Source organism: Salvelinus namaycush, chromosome 19 (assembly GCF_016432855.1).
Source record: "Salvelinus namaycush isolate Seneca chromosome 19, SaNama_1.0, whole genome shotgun sequence".
NCBI lineage: Eukaryota > Metazoa > Chordata > Actinopteri > Salmoniformes > Salmonidae > Salvelinus > Salvelinus namaycush.
In genome coordinates, this window is record NC_052325.1 from 22,757,510 (window position 1) to 22,778,143 (window position 20,634).

At 43.4% G+C, this 20,634-nt stretch overlaps 1 protein-coding gene across 1 annotated transcript in view; it reads left to right on the plus strand.

Moving 5' to 3' along the window:
• LOC120064228 (raftlin-2-like) overlaps positions 1-20,634 on the plus strand; it is a 38,749-nt gene that overhangs the window by 5,080 nt on the left and 13,035 nt on the right. Inside the window, exons 2-3 of the mRNA XM_039014659.1 lie at positions 15,240-15,420; positions 19,714-20,012. Coding sequence (XP_038870587.1) covers positions 15,240-15,420; positions 19,714-20,012 — 480 coding nt within the window. The remainder of the gene's footprint in view (positions 1-15,239; positions 15,421-19,713; positions 20,013-20,634) is intronic.

A 20,634-nucleotide genomic window follows, 5' to 3' on the forward strand; every position in this document is an offset into this window, starting at 1 on the left:
ACAACTCAGCATTTAACACCATAGTACCCCCCCAAACTTGTCATTAAGCTCGAGACCCTGGGTCTCGACCCCGCCCTGTGCAACTGTGTTCTGGACTTTCTGACGGGCCACCCCCAGGTGGTGAGGGTAAGAAACAACATCTCCACCTCGCTGATCCTCAACACTGTGGCCCCACAAGGGTGCGTTCTCCTCTACTCCCTGTTCACCCATGACTGCGTGGCCATGCACGCCTCCAACTCAATCATCAAGTTTGCAGACGACACAACAGTGGTAGGCAAGATTACCAACAACGACGAGACGGCCTACAGGGAGGAGGTGAGGGCCCTCGGAGTGTGGTGTCAGGAAAATAACCTCACACTCAATGTCAACAAAACAAAGGAGATTATCGTGGACTTCAGGAAACAGTAGAGGGAGCACCCCCTATCCACATCGAAGGGACAGCAGTGGAGAAGGTGGAAAGTTTTAAGTTCCTCGGTGTACACATCACGGACAAACTGAAATGGTCCACCCACACAGGCAGCGTGGTGAAGAAGGCGCAACAGCGCCTCTTCAACCTGAGGAGGCTGAAGAAATTTGGCTTGTCACCAAAAACACTCACAAACTTTTACAGATGCACAATCGAGAGCATCCTGTCGGGCTGTATCACTGCCTGGTACGGCAACTGCTCCGCCCACAACCGTAAGGCTCTCCAGAGGGTAGTGAGGTCTGCACAACGCATTACCGAGGGCAAACTACCTGCCCTCCAGCACACCTACACCACCTGATGTCACAGGAAGGCCAAAAAGATCATCAAGGACAACAACCACCCGAGCCACTGCCTGTTCACCCCGCTACCATCCAGAAGGTGAGGTCAGAACAGGTGCATCAAAGCAGGGACCGAGAGACTGAAAAACAGCTTCTATCTCAAGGACATCAGACAAACAGCCATCACTAACATTGAGTGGCTGCTGCCAACATACTGACTCAATCTCTAGCCACTTTAATAATAAAAAATTGGATGTAATAAATGTATCACTAGTCACTTTAAACAATGCCACTTTATATAATGTTAACATACCCTACATTACTCATATCATATGTACAGTTGAAGTCAGAAGTTTACATTCACTTAGGTTGGAGTCATTAAAACTCATTTTTCAACCACTCCACAAATTTCCCATTGACAAACTATAGTTTTGGCAAGTCGGTTAGGACATCTACTTTGTGCATGACACAAGTAATTTTTCCAACAATTGTTTACAGACAGATTATTTCACTTATAATTCACTGTATCACAATTCCAGTGGGTCAGAAGTTTACATACACTAAGTTGACTGTGCCTTTAAACAGCTTGGAAAATTCCAGAAAATTATGTCATGGCTTCAGAAGCTTCTGATAGGCTAATTGACATCATTTGAGTCAATTGGAGGTGTACCTGTGGATGTATTTCAAGGCCTCCCTTCCAACGCAGTGCCTCTTTGCTTGACATCAAGGGAAAATCAAAAGAAATCAGCCAAGACTTCAGAAAAAATATTGTAGACCTCCACAAGTCTGTTTCATCCTTAGGTCCAATTTCCAAATGCCTGGAGGTACCACGTTCATCTGTACAAACAATAGTATGCAAGTATAAATACCATGGGACCACGCAGCCGTCATACCGCTCAGGAAGGAGACACGTTCTGTCTCCTAGAGAGGAACGTACTTTGGTGCGAAAAGTGCAACTCAATCCCAGAACAACAGCAAAGGACCTTGTGAAGATGCTGAAGGAAACAGGTACAAAAGTATCTATATCCACAGTAAAACGAGTCCTATATCGACATAACCTGAAAGGCCACTCAGCAAGAAAGAAGCCACTGCTCCAAAACCGCCATTAAAAAAAGCCAGACTACGGTTTGCAACTGCACATGATCATACTTTTTGGAGAAATGTCCTCTATTCTTATGAACAAAAAAGAACTGTTTGGCCATAATGACCATCATTATGTTTGGAGGAAAAAGAGGGAGGCTTGCAAGCCGAAGAACACCATCCCAACCGTAAAACACAGCCGTAAAACACAACACAGTGGCAGCATCATGATGTGGGGGTGCTTTGCTGCAGGAGGGACTGGTGCACTTCACAAAATAGATGGCTTCATGAGGTAGGAAAATGATATGGATATATTGAAGCAACATCTCAAGACATCAGTCAGGAAGTTCAAGCTTGGTCGCAAATGGGTATTCCAAATGGACAATGACCCCAAGCATACTTCCAAAGTTGTGGCAAAATAGCTTAAGGACAACAAAGTCAAGGTATTGGAGTGGCCATCACAAAGCCCTGACCTCAATCCTATAGAAAATATGTGGGCAGAACTGAAAAAGTGTGTGCTAGCAAGGAGGCCTACAAACCTGACTCAGTTACACCAGCTCTGTCAGGAGGAATGGGCCAAAATTCACCCAACTTATTGTGCGAGGCTTGTGGAAGGCTACCTGAAACGTTTAACACAAGTTAAACAATTTTAAAGACAATGCTACCAAATACTAATTGTGTGTACTTCTAACCCACTGGGAATGTGATGAAAGAAATAAAAGCTGAAATAAATAATTCTCTCTACTATTATTCTGACATTTCACATTCTTAAAATAAAGTGGTGATCCTAACTGACCTAAGACAGGGAATTTTTACTAGGATTAAATGTCAGGAATTGTGAAAAACTGAGTTTAAATGTATTTGGCTAAGGTGTATGTGAACTTCCGACTTCAACTGTATATACTGTACTCTATACCATCTACTGCATCTTGCCTATGCCGCACGGCCATCGCTCATCCATGTATTTATATGTACATATTCTTTTTCATTCCTTTACACTTGTGTGTGTATAAGGTAGTTGTTGTGAAATTGTTAGATTACTTGTTAGATATTACTGCACGGTCAGAACTAGAAGCACAAGGATTTCGCTACATTCCCATTAACATCTGCTAACCATGTGTATGTGACCAATAAAATTTGATTTGATTTTAGAGTGGGCCGTGTCTGTCATCTCACTGTGTATGATGGGTCCCACCTGAGCTCTAGAGCAAGGAGAGTGACACACTTCGACCAATAGCTCCCTAGTGGAGCTCAACGCCGGGCTATTCATCCACACACAGGTCCATCTCTCTGGCCTGGGCTCCCCTCCCTTTCCCTGCACACCCCTACCCACCAGCCCAGTAGCAGCTCAGCCCCACCAGTCCCAGCCCACTCCAGTAGCAGCCCAGCCCAGTTGCACCCCAGTAGCTTAGCCTCCTTTTTAAAGCTCCATTACTCCTGCCTGTGGCGGAAGCAGAGGCCTGGGGCAGCACATCAAAGTGGCTCACAAGCTGATTAGTTCAGCCCCGCAGTCAGTGTGGATGGAAGGAGGGAGGGATGGGGGAGAGCTGGAGCACTCCGCTAGACCCAGGACAGAGGCTGGACAGCAGCCCGTGAATAGAGGGGCAGAGTGGGCATCACGCTGCTGATCCACTGGGGCTCTACTGGGCTGAGAGGGCGATGAAGTAATACAGGGGAGGGGATGGAAAGGAGCTGGATGGATGGATGGATAAATGCACAGGGAGGGATTTATAGATGAAGGTGTTTAGACAGATGTATTCATTAAATATTGTAGTTTGATGGGATTGAAGGATACATGAAAGGATTTGAGAATGAGTTTTATCCTAAAATAGTATGACTAAAGTAGTCTGTCCGAGGTTGGTTACCTCTGACTGCTGAACCTGTATTTCCGTGTAAAAGGACTCATGAGCATCAACATGTGAAGTTCATAGGAGAGTAAATCCATTTGAATTCGATCAAAAACAGGGTTGTCAAACAATTTTATAATTTCTAGAAAAAAATATTTGAATAGAAATGGATATTTCTTTACCTTTTTTAAAATCAAATATCTAAAAACGCGTAAACTCATATTTTTTCATATTTGCATATATTGTAGCTTAGACCCTATTTTCACAATCTTTTGTTTTTGTGCTCGCTATCAGCTGAGATACATGCTCTTGAATACAGGGTGGGTGTCATTTCAATCAGAGCAATATAATTTATAGAATGGACCTATCCTTCAGAACACTGCAATTTAGTTGTTACACCATTGATGTTTAAATTGAATTTACATTTTTACTAACACAAAGATGGCTGCCACCGTCGAATGTAAACTTAAATGAACAGGGTCTATTCTATTATCTATATTTCTATGATTTCAATCGGTTTCCTAGGGAGAATTGACTGCATATTTGGTCAGAGATGTCATCTTTTTATTTTCTTGCACCTTATTTGTAGAACATCTTCAAAATGTTCTTAAATGTGATGTTCTGGTGCCTCTAGGTCCATTCAGAAAGCTGATTAAGGACCTTATTACTGATGAATGTGATGTTCTGGTGCCTCTAGGTCCATTCAGAAAGCTGATTAAGGACCTTATTACTGATGAATGTGATGTTCTGGTGCCTCTAGGTCCATTCAGAAAGCTGATTAAGGACCTTATTACTGATGAATGTGATGTTCTGGTGCCTCTAGGTCCATTCAGAAAGCTGATTAAGGACCTTATTACTGATGAATGTGATGTTCTGGTGCCTCTAGGTCCATTCAGAAAGCTGATTAAGGACCTTATTACTGATGAATGTGTTTGTTTTGTATGACTGCGTTTTTCTTTCTGCTTCCATTTTGTATTATGATGTATTTCTGTAATTCAGGGTTCATATGTAAAAGAGACCATGGTCTCAGTATGACTCCCTGATAAAATGTAAATAAAATTGGTGTGAAAATTACCATACGAGTTGGCAAGACGGTACAAATAGATCTAGGATTACCAATAACCTATGGGCAATTCCACTTTCACCGAATTACGCTTTGACTCAGTTTTTTCACTTTAAAATGTATGCCAAACAAAAAACATTGATTTCAAGGTTTGCACAAGGGCTACTTTTAACAATTTCCACATAATCTTTTTTTTTAAATGTACTGCGCAGATGCCAACTTTGATAATGTAATTACGGTGTTCTCGCTCAGGTTTTTATGCAAGATTCAAAGATGTCTGCAGAAAGAATGGGGTGTCAGCTATGACATGGTGATTGAACTAGAGTAAGTGAAGTGGATTTACACCCGGTAACGGGATTAAATCATGGGTTCCTAATCTGTACTACACGGAAATGAATAATTATAATAATCATTCTCCTCATGTTTCACAAGTTTGGACATCACAGTGCAGTACAATACAACAGAGTAGGGTACAGTATACTGTACTGTACTCAGTATTGTACTGTGCTCTACTCACTGTACTGTGCTATCCAAACATACATCTATGATAGGTTCAGATTTGGTCCAGTCCGGTCTGTCTGCGGATGTTAACATCAAGGCCAGGGTGGACTGACCAAATGTCAATGTCCATGGCTGTCCGGTGTCTGTCAGTGCTCAGTGGGTGAGGATGCTGGCTACAGTAAATGCAAAGAGAGGGGGCTCATGGGTAGGTGTCAGAAAGAGCTGGCTGAGTTGAGGAAGAGAAAGCTGGGCCTCCCGGGTGGTGGAGCAGTCTAAGACACTGCATTTTTCCCAAAAATATGTGGCTTGATGTGGTTGTCGTGTGTTTTTACAGGTAGGATGAGTTACACAAATTATTTAGCTTCAGTCGGCTGGAATGTGACGGTGGCAAAGTTGGTTTGACTTCGGATAGGCTCTCTTTGGGGCTAGTTAGAGACCATCAATAAATTATACAATCTAAATGGGACTTATCATGTTGCACACCTTTTAGTTCGCATTAAATGCTTTCAATATTTGTATATGAATTTCTACAATTTATAGTTGGAGGGTTTTAAATCATTGAAATTTGGAGCTATTAGAATTGTAACATTGTCACATGTACATTGTGTAATTTACCAATGGTCCCTAACGAGTTCCATAGGGATATCCAAAGTCAACCCAAATTTACCACGGCTATTACGATTGGGTCGCATGCAGCTGCACTCCGAATTGATGATTACTTGTGTGCTGCCAGCTGTGGGCAGGATTGAAACACACCAAACCTTAATTTACTTTGTGATGTAGTCACGACTACAAGTCTCACTAAATAAAGGTTTAGACGAGACTGACTTTATGACCAAAATTATTCTATTTACACTTTGTAGTCAATTTTGACAGTAGAATGACTCCTATCGAGGCCACAGAGGCTGTTTTCTAAACAAGAAGTTTTTTAGGGGCAGTTGCGCTTTAAATTTGGAAGAGACTACAAGGTCAGTGGTGCCAGATGAATTGGCTGGCGTTGTGATATGGTTCAACACACAGTGAAGAATCAATTCTGCTCAGCTCAATTGAGTTTCCAGTGAACTCGAGGGACCCTGATTGGCAGAACGGTGTACTGTTTAGCTAATGTAATGATCTGCTAGCAGAGATGGATACATTAGTAGGTTAAGTGCCTTGATAATCACAGTAAGATGATACTTTCCTCTTTGCTATGAGATCGACGGTATCACACTCGCTCTCCGCTTTCATGTTTATCTCCTGGACTCCTGTAGTACAGTGGCCTCAAAATATTCACACCTCTTGATTTCCCCCCCCCACACATTTTGTTGTAGCCAGCCTGAATTTAAAATTGATTAAATTTAGTTTTTTTTGTCACTGACCTACACACAATATCCCATAATGTCAAAGTGTAATTATGAAGGGTAAAAAGAAAAAAAAACTGATTGAATATCGCTTTTGAGTATGGTGAAGTTATTTATTACACTTTGGATGGTGTACCAATGCACAGGGTCAATTTAAACCACTGTTTCTCTCAAACAAAAAGCCTGCAGAGATAATATTTTGATTAAAAGCATCATTTCTCTGATTCTTCTCAGTTATGATGCCAGAGTCAGACAGAACTTGCTTAAGCAAGGAAGAAGAGGAATTTGTACGCTTCAGTGATAGTCAGAGAAAGAGATTAAAAAGTAACTTGATTTACCTTTGTTACAGATACAGGCATCCTTCCTAACTCAGTTGCCGGAGAGGAAGGAAACCGCTCAGGGATTTCACCATGAGGCCAATGGTGACTTTAAAACAGTTACAGAGTTTATTGGCTGTGATAAGAAAAAACTGAGGATGGATCAACAACATTGTAGTTACTCCACAATACTAACCTAATTGACAGAGTGAAAATAAGGAAGCCTGTACCTGACAAAAATATTCCAAAATATGCATCCTGTTTGCAACAAGGCACTAAAGTAATAATACTGCAAAAGATTTGGCAAAGCAATTCACTTTTTGTCCTGAATACAAAGTGTTATGTTTGGGACAAATCCAATACGACACATTGAGTACCACTCTCCGTATTTTCAAGCATGGTGGTGGCTGCATCATATGGAAGTCCAGAGAGGACATATGAAATCCCTTGTTAAGTCGATCAGAACGTATTTATCTCATGATCACGACATAATAAAAGTTGTTTCGTCGAGATCACAAGAAACTCTATAAATAGGAGTGGATGCATTGATGATAGATTGACAGTGTGGCTGAGGCGGCAGAGCCCACGGTGGATCAGCACATATGTTTTTATTGATTGCTACACTAAGGGATGGTACATTTTAATGCTAACATCATGCTTTAATTTGTGTTTGGAGCTCATTATCAGTGTATAAATTAGAATGATAGCAAGCTAAATGTCCCTTGTGCTAAGTGCTCTTGGGGAATCTAAGCCCTCGTGGGGTATTTACAGTGGCTTGAGAAAGTATTCACCCCACTTGCCATTTTTCCTATTTTTGTTTCCTTACAACTTGGAATTAAAATAGATTTTTGGGGGGTTTGTATCATTTGATTTACACAACATGCCTACCACTTTGAAGATGCAAAATATTTTTTATTGTGAAACAAACAAGAAATAAGACAAAAACAGAGAACTTGAGCGTGCATAACTATTCACCCACCCAAAGTCAATACTTTGTAGAGCCACCTTTTGCAGCAATTACAGCTGCAAGTCTCTTGGGGTATGTTTCTATAAGCTTGGCACATCTAGCCACTGGGATTTTTGCCCATTCTTCAAGGCAAAACTGCTCCAGCTCCTTCAAGTTGGACTGGCGTACAACAATCTTTAAGTCCTACCACAGATTCTCAATTGGATTGAGGTCTGGGCTTTGACTAGGCCATTCCAAGACATTTAAATGTTTCCCCTTAAACCACGAGTGTTGCTTTAGCAATATACTTAGGGTCATTGTCCTGCTGGAAAGTGAACCTCCAAGGTTTCCCCTCAAGAATTTCCTTGTATTTAGCGCCATCCATCATTCATTCAATTCTGACCAGTTTCCCAGTCCCTGCCGATGGAAAAACATCCACACAGCATGATGCAGCCACCACCATCCTTCACTGTGGGGATGGTGTTCTCGGGGTGATGCGAGGTGTTGGGTTTGCGCCAGACATAGCGTTTTCCTTGATGGCCAAAAAGCTACATTTTAGTCTCACCAGAGTACCTTCTTCCATATGTTTGGGGAGTCTCCCACATGGCTTTTGGCGAACAGCAAATGTGTTTGCTTATTTTTTTCTTTAAGCAATGGCTTTTTTCTGGACACTCTTTCGTAAAGCCCAGCTCTGTGGAGTGTACGGCTTAAAGTGGTCCTATGGACAGATACTCCAATCTCCTCTGTGGAGCTTTGCAGTTCCTTCAGGGTTATCTTTGGTCTCTTTGTTGCCTCTCTGATTTAATGCCCTCCTTGCCTGGTCTGTGAGTTTTGGTGGACGGCCCTCTCTTGGCAGGTTTGTTGTGGTGCCATATTCTTTCCAATTTTTGAATAATGGATTTAATGGTGCTCTGTGGGATGTTCAAAGTTTCTGATCTTTTTTTATAACTCAACCCTGATCTGTACGTCTCCACAACTTTCTCCCTGACCTGTTTGGAGATCTCTTTGGTCTTCGTGGTGCCGCTTGCTTGGTGATGCCCCTTGCTTAGTGTGTTGCAGACTCTGGGGCCTTTCAGAACAGGTGTGTGTATACATACTGAGATCATGTGGCACTTAGATTGCACACAGGTGTACTTTATTTAACTAATTATGTGACTTCTGAAGGTAATTGGATGCACCAGATCTTATTTATGGGCTTCATAGCAAAGGGGGTGAATACATATGCACCACTTTTCAGTTTTACATTTTTTAGAATTTTTTGAAAAGTTCTTTTTTTCATTTCACTTCACCAATTTGGAATATTTTGTGTATGTCCATGGCATGAAATCCAAATAAAAATCAATTTAAATTACAGGTTGTAATGCAACAAAATAGGAAAAACACCAAGGGGGATGAATACTTTTGCAAGGCACTGTCAGCCCTGAACGATGCCTAACAGGCAGCCCTGTCTCCCAGGCTGTATTTCCATATGGAAAAAGTCAAGGGGTGTGAATACTTTCTGAGGGCACTGTATATTTGGAATCAATCGAGCATCACTTTCTCTGTGCAATTTTTAAGTAAAAAATAGGTATTAGGTAAACAATAGATAAGGGGAGAAAAAAGATACAAAAACAGTAAAATTACAGTGAAAATAACAGTAGCGAGGCTATATACAGGTGGTACCGGTACGGGGGCACTGGTTAGTTGGGCTAATTGAGGTAATATGTAGATAGAGGTATAGTTAAAGTGACTATGCATAGATGATAAACAGAAAGTATCAGCAGCGTAAAAGAGTGCTTGGCGGGGGTTGCCTTATGGTCCTAGACTTGGTGCTCCGGTACCGCTTGCAATGCGATAGCAGAAAGAACAGTCTATGACTAGGGTGGCTGGAGTCTTTGACAATTTTTAGGGCCTTCCTCTGACACCGCCTGGTGTAGAGGTCCTGAATGGCAGGCAGCTTAGCCCCAGTGATGTACTGGGCCGTACACACTACCCTCTATAGTGCCTTGCGGTCGGAGGCCGAGCAGTTTCCGTACCAGGCAGTGATATAACCAGTCAGGATGCTCTTGATGTTGCAGCTGTAGAACCTTTTGAGGATCTGAGGACCCATGCCTAATCTTTTCAGTCTCCTGAGGGGGAATAGGTTTTGTCGTGCCTGCTTCACGACTGTCTTGGTGTGTTTTGGACCATTCTAGTTTGTTGGTGATGTGGACACCAAGGAACTTGAAGCTCTCAACCTGTTCTACTACAGCCCTATCGATGAGAATGGGGGCGCGCTCGGTCATCCTTTTCCTGTCGTCCACAATCATCTCCTTTTGTCTTGCTCGCATTGAGGGATAGGTTGTTATTTTGGCACTACCCGGCCAGGTCTCTGACCTCCTCCCTATAGGCTGTCTCGTCGGTGATCAGGCCTACCACTGTTGTCATCTGCAAACTTAATGATGGTGTTGGAGTCATGCCTGGCCATGCAGTTGTGAGTGAACATGGAGTACAGGAGGACTGAGCACGCACCCCTGGGGAGCTCCAGTGTTGAGGATCAGCGTGGCAGATGTGTTGCTACCTAGCCTCACCACCTGGGGGCGGCCCGTCAGGAAGTCCAGGATCCAGTCGCAGAGGGAGGTGTTTAGTCCCAGGGTCCTTAGCTTAGTGATGAGCTTTGAGGGCACTAGGGTGTTGAACACTTAGCTGTTGTCAATGAATAGCATTCTCATGTAGGTGTTCCTTTTGTCCAGGTGGGAAAGGGCAGTGTGGAGTGCAATAGAGAGTGCATCATCTGTGGATCTGTTTGAGCGGTATGCAAATTGGAGTGGGTCTAGGGTTTCTGGGATAATGGTGTTAATGTGAGCCATTACCAGCCTTTCAAAGCACTTCACGGCTACGGACGTGAGTGCTACAGGTCTGTAGTCATTTAGGCAGGTTACCTCAGTGTTCTTGGGCACAGGGACTTTGGTGGTCTGCTTGAAACATGTTGGTATTACAGACTCAATCAGGGACATGTTGAAAATGTCAGTGAGACACTTGCCAGTTGGTGTGTCCGTTTATCCTCATTCCTTCTCTTCTCACTCTTTTCTACTTTTGCCAGCTTTCTTCTCCCTCTTTCTCACTTTGACACAAGCTCTCCCTTTCACAGACAAGCTTTCTGGCTCATAAAATCTTTCTGTAAACCCCCCTTTTTTTGCACCACACTTGGTTTGTCAGTCTCCTTCCCCCTCTCATTTCACCCTATTTTCTTGTCTCCTTCTTTCCTCAGTCACCCCCTCTTCCCCCCTCCCGTGCGCCCCCTCTTCTCTCCATGCTTTTTCTCACACACATGGGGAGAACAGAGGGCTCAGTGTGTGACAGGGGTGAGCTGTGGGGACGGGTGCGGGTGTGAGGGGGCTTTAAGAAGGGAGATGGAGAGCGACAAAAGCGCCCCGGCCAGAGAGACATACGTGTGTGTGTGAGACTGGATGAATAGCCCGGCATTGAGCTCCTCTAGGGAGCTATTGGTCGAAGTGTGTCACTCTCCTTGCTCTAGAGCTCAGGTGGGACCCATCACACACGGTGAGATGACAGAGACACTGCCAGGTCAAAAGCTTCCCTTTCACTGCTTCCCTGGCCACCCACTCGTCTAGAGATTTCACTGTGATCTGGACTTGCCAGGATCTTTCTGTTTTAACCGTGGCCAAATTCAGCCAGGCCCTGCAAAATTCACATGGAGAAATGTCAGTAACAAGCTCTTATCTCAGTCTGAGGTGTTTGTGTGGGAGTGTGTGAGTGTGTGAGTGTGCGTTTTGAGTGAGAGTGTTTTGTGTGTGAATTTTGTGTGTTTGTTCAGTCTGTTGGAGTGTGAGTGTGTTTTTATGTCCAAGAATGGATCGTCTGATTTGGTGTCGTGTTTTTGTGTGCTTGCATGCATGCTTGACTGGGATTGTGTTAACTTGCGCTTGTGTGTGTGTGTGGCACAGCGCCAGCCCCTGTGAACAGCCCCTCTTTGTGGACACAGGAAGTATAGTGATGGTGGTGCTATAGCTCTCCAGAGACTCCACTAGATTACACCTCACATATTACCAACACAACGCCCCCTCAACACAGACAAGAACCAACTTCTAAACAAAAACCACATAAACAACAATCCAGCAGCACAAACAACCAAAGCTAAAGTATCAATGCAAGAGACACCAAACTCGATGCAACTCCCCCACAACACTGCAAACCAATCAAAACAAAGCACCATGCCAGCCTTAACTTATCAGCAACACATGGCTGTTCAAAAAACTATGTACAGTTGAAGTCGGAAGTTTACATACACCTTAGCCAAGTACATTTTAAACTCAGTTTTTCACAATTTCTGACATTTAATCCTAGTAAAAATTCCATATCTTAGGTCAGTTAGGATCACCACTTTATTTTAAGAATGTGAAATGTCAGAATAATAGATTGATTTATTTCAGCTTTTATTTCTTTCATCACATTCCCAGTGGGTCAGAAGTTTACATACTAATTGAGTGTATTTGGTAGCATTGCCTTAAACAATTTAAACTTGGGTCAAACGTTTCAGGTAGTCTTCCACAAGCTTCGCACAATAAGTTGGGTGAATTTTGGCCCATTCCTCCTGAAAGCTGGTGTAACTGAGTCAGGTTTGTAGGCCTCCTTGCTCGCACACGCTTTTTCAGTTCTGCCCACAAATGTTCTATGGGATTGAGGTCAGGGCTTTGTGATGGCCACTCCAATACCTTGACTTTGTTGTCCTTAAGCCACTTTGCTACAACTTTGGAAGTATGCTTGGGGTCATTGTCCATTTGGAAGACCCATTTGCGACCAAGCTTTAACTTCCTGACTGATGTTTTGAGATGTTGCTTCAATATAGCCACATAATTTTCCCTCCTCATGAAGCCATCTATTTTGTGAAGTGCACCAGTCCCTCCTGCAGCAAAGCACCCCCACAACATGATGCTGCCACCCCCGTGCTTCACGGTTGGGATGGTGTTCTTTGGCTTGCAAGCATCCACCTTTTTCCTCCAAACATAGCGATGGTCATTATGGCCAAACAGTTCTATTTTTGTTTCATCAGACCAGAGGACATTTCTCCAAAAAGTACAATCTTTGTCCCCAGGTGCAGTTGCAAACCGTAGTCTGGCTTTTTTTATGGCGGTTTTGGAGCAGTGGCTTCTTCCTTGCTGACCGGCCTTTCAGGTTATGTCGATATAGGACTCGTTTTACTATGGATTTAGATACTTTTGTACCTGTTTCCTCCAGCATCTTCACAAGGTTCTTTGCTGTTGTTCTGGGATTGATTTGCACTTTTCGCACCAAAGTACGTTCATCTCTAGGAGACAGAACGCGTCTCCTTCCTGAGCGGTATGACGGCTGCGTGGTCCCATGGTATTTATACTTGCGTACTATTGTTTGTACAGATGAACGTGGTACCTTCAGGCATTTGGAAATTGCTTCCAAGGATGAACCAAACTTGTGGAGGTCTACAATTTAAAAAACATTTTTTTTTTAAGGCTTGGCTGATTTCTTTTGATTTTCCCATGATGTCAAGCAAAGAGGCACTGAGTTTGAATGTAGGCCTTGAAATACATCCACAGGTACACCTCCAATTGTCTCAAATTATGTCAATTAGGCTAATTGACATCATTTGAGGCTATCAGAAGCTTCTAAAGCCATGACATCTTTTCTGGAATTTTCCAAGCTGTTTAAAGACATGGTCAACTTAATGCATGTAAACTTCTGACCCACTGGAGTTGTGATTAAGTGAAATAATCTGTCTGCAAACAATTGTTGGAAAAATTACTTGTGTCATGCACAAAGTAGATGTCCTAACCGACTTGCCAAAACTATAGTTTGTTAACAAGAAATTTGTGGAGGGGTTGAACAACAAGTTTTAATGACTCCAACCTAAGTGTATTTAAACTTCTGACTTCAACTGTAAGTGAAGAACACACTACCACAGCTGGAGCAGGAGCTGGTAAGATACAGTATTTATAGCACAGTGTGTGTGTGGTGGTTCCGTGGTGGTGGGGCTTGCCCTGGGTTAGAGTTGTTTGGGTTAACGGTGGAAGGGAATGCACTGGAGGAACAGATGTCTCTGTCTGATCAGCATAGCAAGAGGAAGAGCTGGGAATGTGTCTTGTTTTGGAACCATAAACTGAGAAAAGTTGGTGAAGTGTTTTGTTGTAGAAGTGTGAGACTAACCACATTTCCATCCAACCATTTCATGCGGATTAATTACCTGGCTAAAAAAGTCCCGACCTGGCTGATAGAAACATGAAATGCTGGTACAAATTTCTAAATGCCGACAGACAATTTGTTTGTAAGACATGGTGGGATCTTTATGTGTTTGTAAAATTAAGAAATGGCGGTGGAAATGCCTTTATGCGCAAATATTTATATAACCATCTTATCAAAGTAAACTTGGGAGTCACGCGATGGTATGTTGTGTGGTCCTCGCACTATGACTCAGGACAGCATGCAGTTTATTAGGCTACAGATTAAATCAATTATGATGAATTTCAAAGGGTAATTAATGTGCTTGATACTCCTTTCCAATAAATATCGAGGGTCTTATTCTGGTGACATGATGATCGTTGCTTGGCTGCCGTTTGACAAATACAAATAATATCGCTGTTATCCATAATAACATCATAATGTAGGTAGCCTACCCGCAATGTATCTGCGAGCTGTTGGCTAGAGCGCATGTGCACATTTTCTTTATAACGCAACAGTTTTTTTGACGAAAGTATTAGAAGAGTTGAAAATACTATGGAAACCGAAATAACTTGTATTTTTCACTCGGTACATGGGAATTTTATGGCAAAAGTAATTTTTTTATGTGCACTATGTCATCACGCACAGGCTTTTATTTGCAAAAAGTCCGTTTTCTGGAAATTCATCTCTGGTGGGAAAATGCTAATATTTTATGCAGATTTGAGAATATTTGCATGAAACTCTTTTGCAAATTGGATGGAAACATAGCTGCTGGCAGCATGATTTCAGTTGCTCTGCATAAGTGTCTGACTGATACAGTGAACTTCTATCCATTAACATCTGCATCCTTATTGGACAGTCCAGAGTCTCCAGACTGGTCTCCTCTGGGAGTGACTAGGGAACGCAGTAGGTCTGCTAAAGAGATTATTAAACAGACAGACGGACATAGGAGAAGATCTGATTGGTGGTAAGGTCATTTCGTAACTGGGACTCCTGGGGTTAATCTTCAGACAGAGGAAGAAGGATGTCATGCTGCTAACCTCTACTCCTCATTCCTCTAGTTTCTGTTGCTTGTCATTTTATTGACTCTCTTATTGACCTCTTTCCTCCTCCTCTGTTTCTCCTTCTCTGTTCCGCTTTCTCTTTCCTCCTCTCCTTCTCTTTCCTCTTTCTTCTTTACTCCTCTCCTTGCCACTTGTCATCCTTTCTGTTCATCTCTTTCCTCTCCAGGTAGTCGCCCCACTGTGCAGTATATGTCCTCTCTGTGTGAGCTGCCACAGGCCCTGCAGCCCTACTACATCCAGGGCTATGTCCTCACCACCCTGCATCCCATCATCCTCTCTGTTGGACGCACACGCTCCCTGCCCTTCAGCCTGCTCTACCGAGCCATCCTCACCCGCCCACGACCCAGGTACCAGACACATACACAGGCAAGAGCTGCCTTTCCAGGTAGATATGGCCCCAGTTCTAGAATCAGTTTGAACTGTTAGGGAGGGAGGTAAAACACACACTGACCTGAAATCTGAGTCGAGGCATAAGCCGTCACAACAACCCCTAAAGGTATCCTCTTCCCAGACGAAACAGTTCAGAAGATTTGGTGCATATATTATGGAAACATTTTGTGACATATTTTTTTTAATTTTGGACTTTGGTGAGGGTTTTTTCAGCTGTTCGGGGGCACACCTTTTTTTCTGGAGACAAGCTGAAGTTCGGAGCTGAAGTCTACGCCCCTTCGTCTGTGATTGGTCAACATTAGGGATTCTGTTGTCATTCAGTGATAAACGACTTGTTTTCATGCAAATTATTTCATTGAGGAATACTGCACCAAACATCTTAGTTAGATGTCAAATTGCGTGACTAAGATCTTGGCAAAAGCACAAAAATTTATGACAGATTTCTTGAGTTATCTCCTATTTAATTCAGACTATTTTGAGGAAGCGTATACTGGTTACGGGGTCTCAAAATGGACAAACAGTACTATTGCCGCTTTTTTTCTCGTTTTTCAAGCGAAGGTCTTTTGTTCTGTTCAGCTCGATGAGTTGGGCTAGGTGCCAGCTGAACTGAAGCATGCTGACGCCTTAACCCCCCACCCAACCCATAATGTATATGAGTTCAGTATTGAAACATGCCACCCAGCCTTAACCCAACCAACCTGGGAAATAAACTCAGCAAAAAACATTTTTTCGCTTTTTCAGGACCCTGTCTTTCAAAGGTAATTTGTAAAAATCCAAGTAACTTCACAGATCTTCATTGTAAAGGTTTTAAACACTGTCTCATGCTTGTTCAATAAACAATTAATGAACATGCACCTGTGGAACGGTTGTTGAGACACTAACAGCTTACAGACGGTAGGCAATTAAGGTCACAGTTATGAAAACTTAGAACACTAAAGAGGCCTTTCTACTGACTCTGCAAAACACCAAAAGAAAGATGCCCAGGGTCCCTGCTCATCTGCGTGAACGTGCCTTAGGCATGCTGCAAGGAGGCATGAGGACTGCAGATGTGGCCAGGGCAATAAATTGCAATGTCTGTACTGTGAGACGCCTAAGACAGCGCTACAGGGAGACAGGACGGACAGCTGATCGTCCTCGAAGTGGCAGACCACGGGTAACAACACCTGCACAGGATCGGTACATCCGAACATCACACCTGCGGGACAGGTACAGGATGGCAACAACTGCCCGAGTTACACCAGGAACGCACAATCCTTCCATCAGTGCTCAGACTGTCCGCAATAGGCTGAGAAAGCTGGACCGAGGGCTTGTAGGCCTGTTGTCTGGTGAGGACCTGCCTTACATCACCGACAACAACGTTGCCTATGGGCACAAACCCACCGTCGCTGGACCAGACAGGACTGGCAAAAAGTGCTCTTCACTGACGAGTCGCGGTTTTGTCTCACCAGGGGTGATGGTCGGATTCGCGTTTATCGCCGAAGGAATGAGCGTTATACCGAGGCCTGTACACTGGAGCGGGATCGATTTGGAGGTGGAGGGTCCGTCATGGTCTGGGGCGGTGTGCCACAGCATCATCGGACTGAGCTTGTTGTCATTGCAGGAAATCTCAACGCTGTGCGTTACAGGGAAGACATCCTCCTCCCTCATGTGGTACCCTTCCTGCAGGCTCATCCTGACATGACCCTCCAGCATCACAATGCCACCAGCCATACTGCTCGTTCTATGCGTGATTTCCTGCCAGACAGGAATGTCAGTGTTCTGCCATGGCCAGCGAAGAGCCCAGATCTCAATCCCATTGAGCACGTCTGGGACCTGTTGGATCGGAGGGCTAGGGCCATTCCCCCCAGAAATGTCTGGGAACTTGCAGGTGCCTTGGTGGAAGAGTGATATCTCACAGCAAGAACTGGCAAATCTGGTGCAGTCCATGAGGAGAAGATGCACTGCAGCACTTAATGCAGCTGGTGGCCTCACCAGATACTGACTGTTACTTTTGGTTTTGACCCCCCCCCTTTGGTCAGGGACACATTATTCCATTTCTGTTAGTCACATGTCTGTGGAACTTGTTCAGTTTATGTCTGAGTTGTTGAATCTTGTTATGTTCATACAAATATTTACACGTTAAGTTTGCTGAAAATAAACGCAGTTGACAGTGAGAGGACGTTTCATGTTTTGCTGAGTTTAGGTGAATGATAGATGTAGCTGCATTTTTAATGCAGTGTCAGTGGGAGGTCAGAATTCTGTTTAACTTCTTATGGCTGCATCCCGCTACCGGGATCGATATGACAGTAGCCAGAGAAAGTGCAGGGCGCCAAATTCAAACAGAAATCTCATAATTAAAGTTCCTCAAACATACATGTGTCTTATATCATTTTAAAGGTATTCTTGTTGTAAATCCCACCAAAGTGTCTGATTTCAAATATGCTTTTCAGCGAAAGCACTACAAACGATTGTTAGGTCACCATCAAACCACAATAAGCACAGACATTTTTCCACGAAAGATAGCAGTCAGAAAAAGCAGAAATAGAGATAAAATTAATCACTAACCTTTGATTATCTTCATCAGATGACACTCATAGGACTTCATGTTACACAATACATGCATGTTTTGTTTGATAAAGTTCATATTTATAACAAAAAATCTGAGTTTACATTGGTGCGTTACTACATTCACTAGTTCCAAAAACAGCAAGTGATTTTGCATAGCCACATCGTTTCAACAGAAATACTCATCATAAATGTAGATGATAATACAAGTTATACACATGGAATTATAGATATACCTCTCCTTAATGCAACCGTTGTGTCAGATTTCAAAAAAACTTTACGGAAAAAACAAATCATGCAATAATCTGAGACGGAGCTCAGAACAATAGCCAAATTAGCCGCCATGTTGGGGTCAACAGAAACCAGAAAATACATGGTAAATGTTTCCTTACCTTTGATGAACTTCATCAGAATGCAGTACTAGGAATCCCAGGTCCACAATAAATGCTTGATTTGTTCGATAATGTCCGTTATTTATGTCCAATTAGCTACTTTGGTTAGCGCCTTTGGTAAACAATTCCAAAGTCACAAAGCGCCTCCACTATAACGTGACGAAATGTCCAAAAGTTCCATAACAGTCAGTAGAAACATGTCAAACGATGTACTGAATCAATCTTTAGAATGTTGTTAACATACATCTTGAATAACGTTCCAACCGGAGAATTAGATTGACTTCAGAAGAGCGGTGGAACGGACGTCCTCCTCATGTGAAGGCGCATGGTGAATGCGTGATCAGCTCGTGGCAGTGATTAGTCATTCCTGTCTCCTTCGGCCCCCCTTCGCATTAGAGTCATCAGACAAAGTTCTGTTGACTGTTGACATCTAGTGGAAGCCGTAGGAAGTGAAAACTCATCCATATCTCGCTGTAATTTCATTGAGAGCTTGGTTGAAAATCTGCCACCTCAGAAAAAATCCAAACAGGAAGTGGAACTTCTCAGGTTTTTGCCTGCCATATGAGTTCTGTTATACTCACAGACATAATTCAAACAGTTTTAGAAACTTCAGAGTGTTTTCTATCCAATATGAATAATAATATGCATATATTAGCAACTGGGACTGAGGAGCAGGCTGTTTAATATGGGCACCTCTGTGCACCTTTCATCCAAGCTACTCAATACTGCCCCTGCAGCCATAAGAAGTTCAGGAGGAGGGGGCAGAGGACAGTCTTGGAGAGGATGTTTTGGGGGGCTCTCAGCTGCAGGGGTTGCCATTGGGTAGAAATGTACCCTGACAACATCCCTCTCAATAGGTTTGCAGAACCTCACACATGGTGCCTCCTGTGTTGTCGTACCTGTAATATTGTTATATTTAATTAATATGATTAAAATGTAAGGCTATTTTATTTGAATATAAATATATTGCAGTGTATACACACTACCTGTGTAGTATGGTTGTTTGTCCTTTTTATGTAATGCTTCGAAAGTAGGCGTTGTCTCATTTAATGATTTATACGTTTTGTGCAAACACTGACAAAAACAAGTATGAACTCTCCAGCTGGACAGGGCTCTGTAGCGTGACACCATTTACCAAACTAATCCATACAGCTCTTTACAGACTCAGAGTAGCTATCAGTCAAAACACAGGAATGATCAATGAATTACCTGTATTCCGCTTGTGGTAATTAGTGATTCACAGTTTGAACCTGTCTGAATATCTCTTTTAATTTATTTTATTTGATGTTCTCTCCTCTCTTCTCTGTCTCCTAGCAAGCAGGCGGTGTCCATGTGTCACAGTGTTCCGGTGTTGAGGGTGGAGGAGTGGCCTATCACAGGACAGTCTCTGACGGGTGACAATGTTAGAGCACTGATTGACAGGGTGAACAGTAGTGCCCGGGGGGGCGTGAGGTTTGTGGGCTCGGTGCTCCAGCCGGCTGGAGGAGGGGGCAGTAACGATAGAATGCCTAGCCCCAGGAGGGGCTGCCGATCCCTCCCACGCACTCCTCCATGTACCCCTCCTGGTGATGGAGAAACAGACCTGGAGGAGCACAGCCCTACCTACAGCCCTGGTGAGATTCTGTTTTTCTTGTCTCTTCTTATCCTGGATCTCGTCTTCTCTTCTCGTCTTTCCTTTCCTCGTCTTTTCTTTTTCTCTTCTTGCTCCCAGGCTTCCACTTTCTCATGACTTGGAAGGATGGCAATGTGAGACTAGTTCTCTCATCTGTCTCCTCCCCTGAACAATGTTGACATGTGGGTTATATCAGCTCTCCACACACCCTCAACATGCTGAACCCATCATCACAGCCACACTGTGGAGTCCTGGATATTTTCTCCCTTCAACACTCTACTCATCTTCCTCTTATCCCCCTCTCCTCCAGTCTGTCAGTGTAGTTCAGTTGAACTCAGTGTTGTGTGGCCTTTCCTGCCTCAGGACTATCAGTCAGCACCAACTCTTACCCACCAAGCAGAGCACAACTCCTCACCACAGAGACAACCATACAGACTGACATGTCCTTGTCCTAAGCAGAGCGAGTTGAGTTCACTTTATAGTTCCCATAACCTCATTGACTGTTTTATCTAGCAGTCTTGTTCTCCTCAGTGATGGCTTGAACTGGCAGATTGATCTGACTCTCTCTTCCCCCTACCCTCTCTCTCTTCCCCCTCTCTCTCTTCCCCCTACCCTCTCTCTCT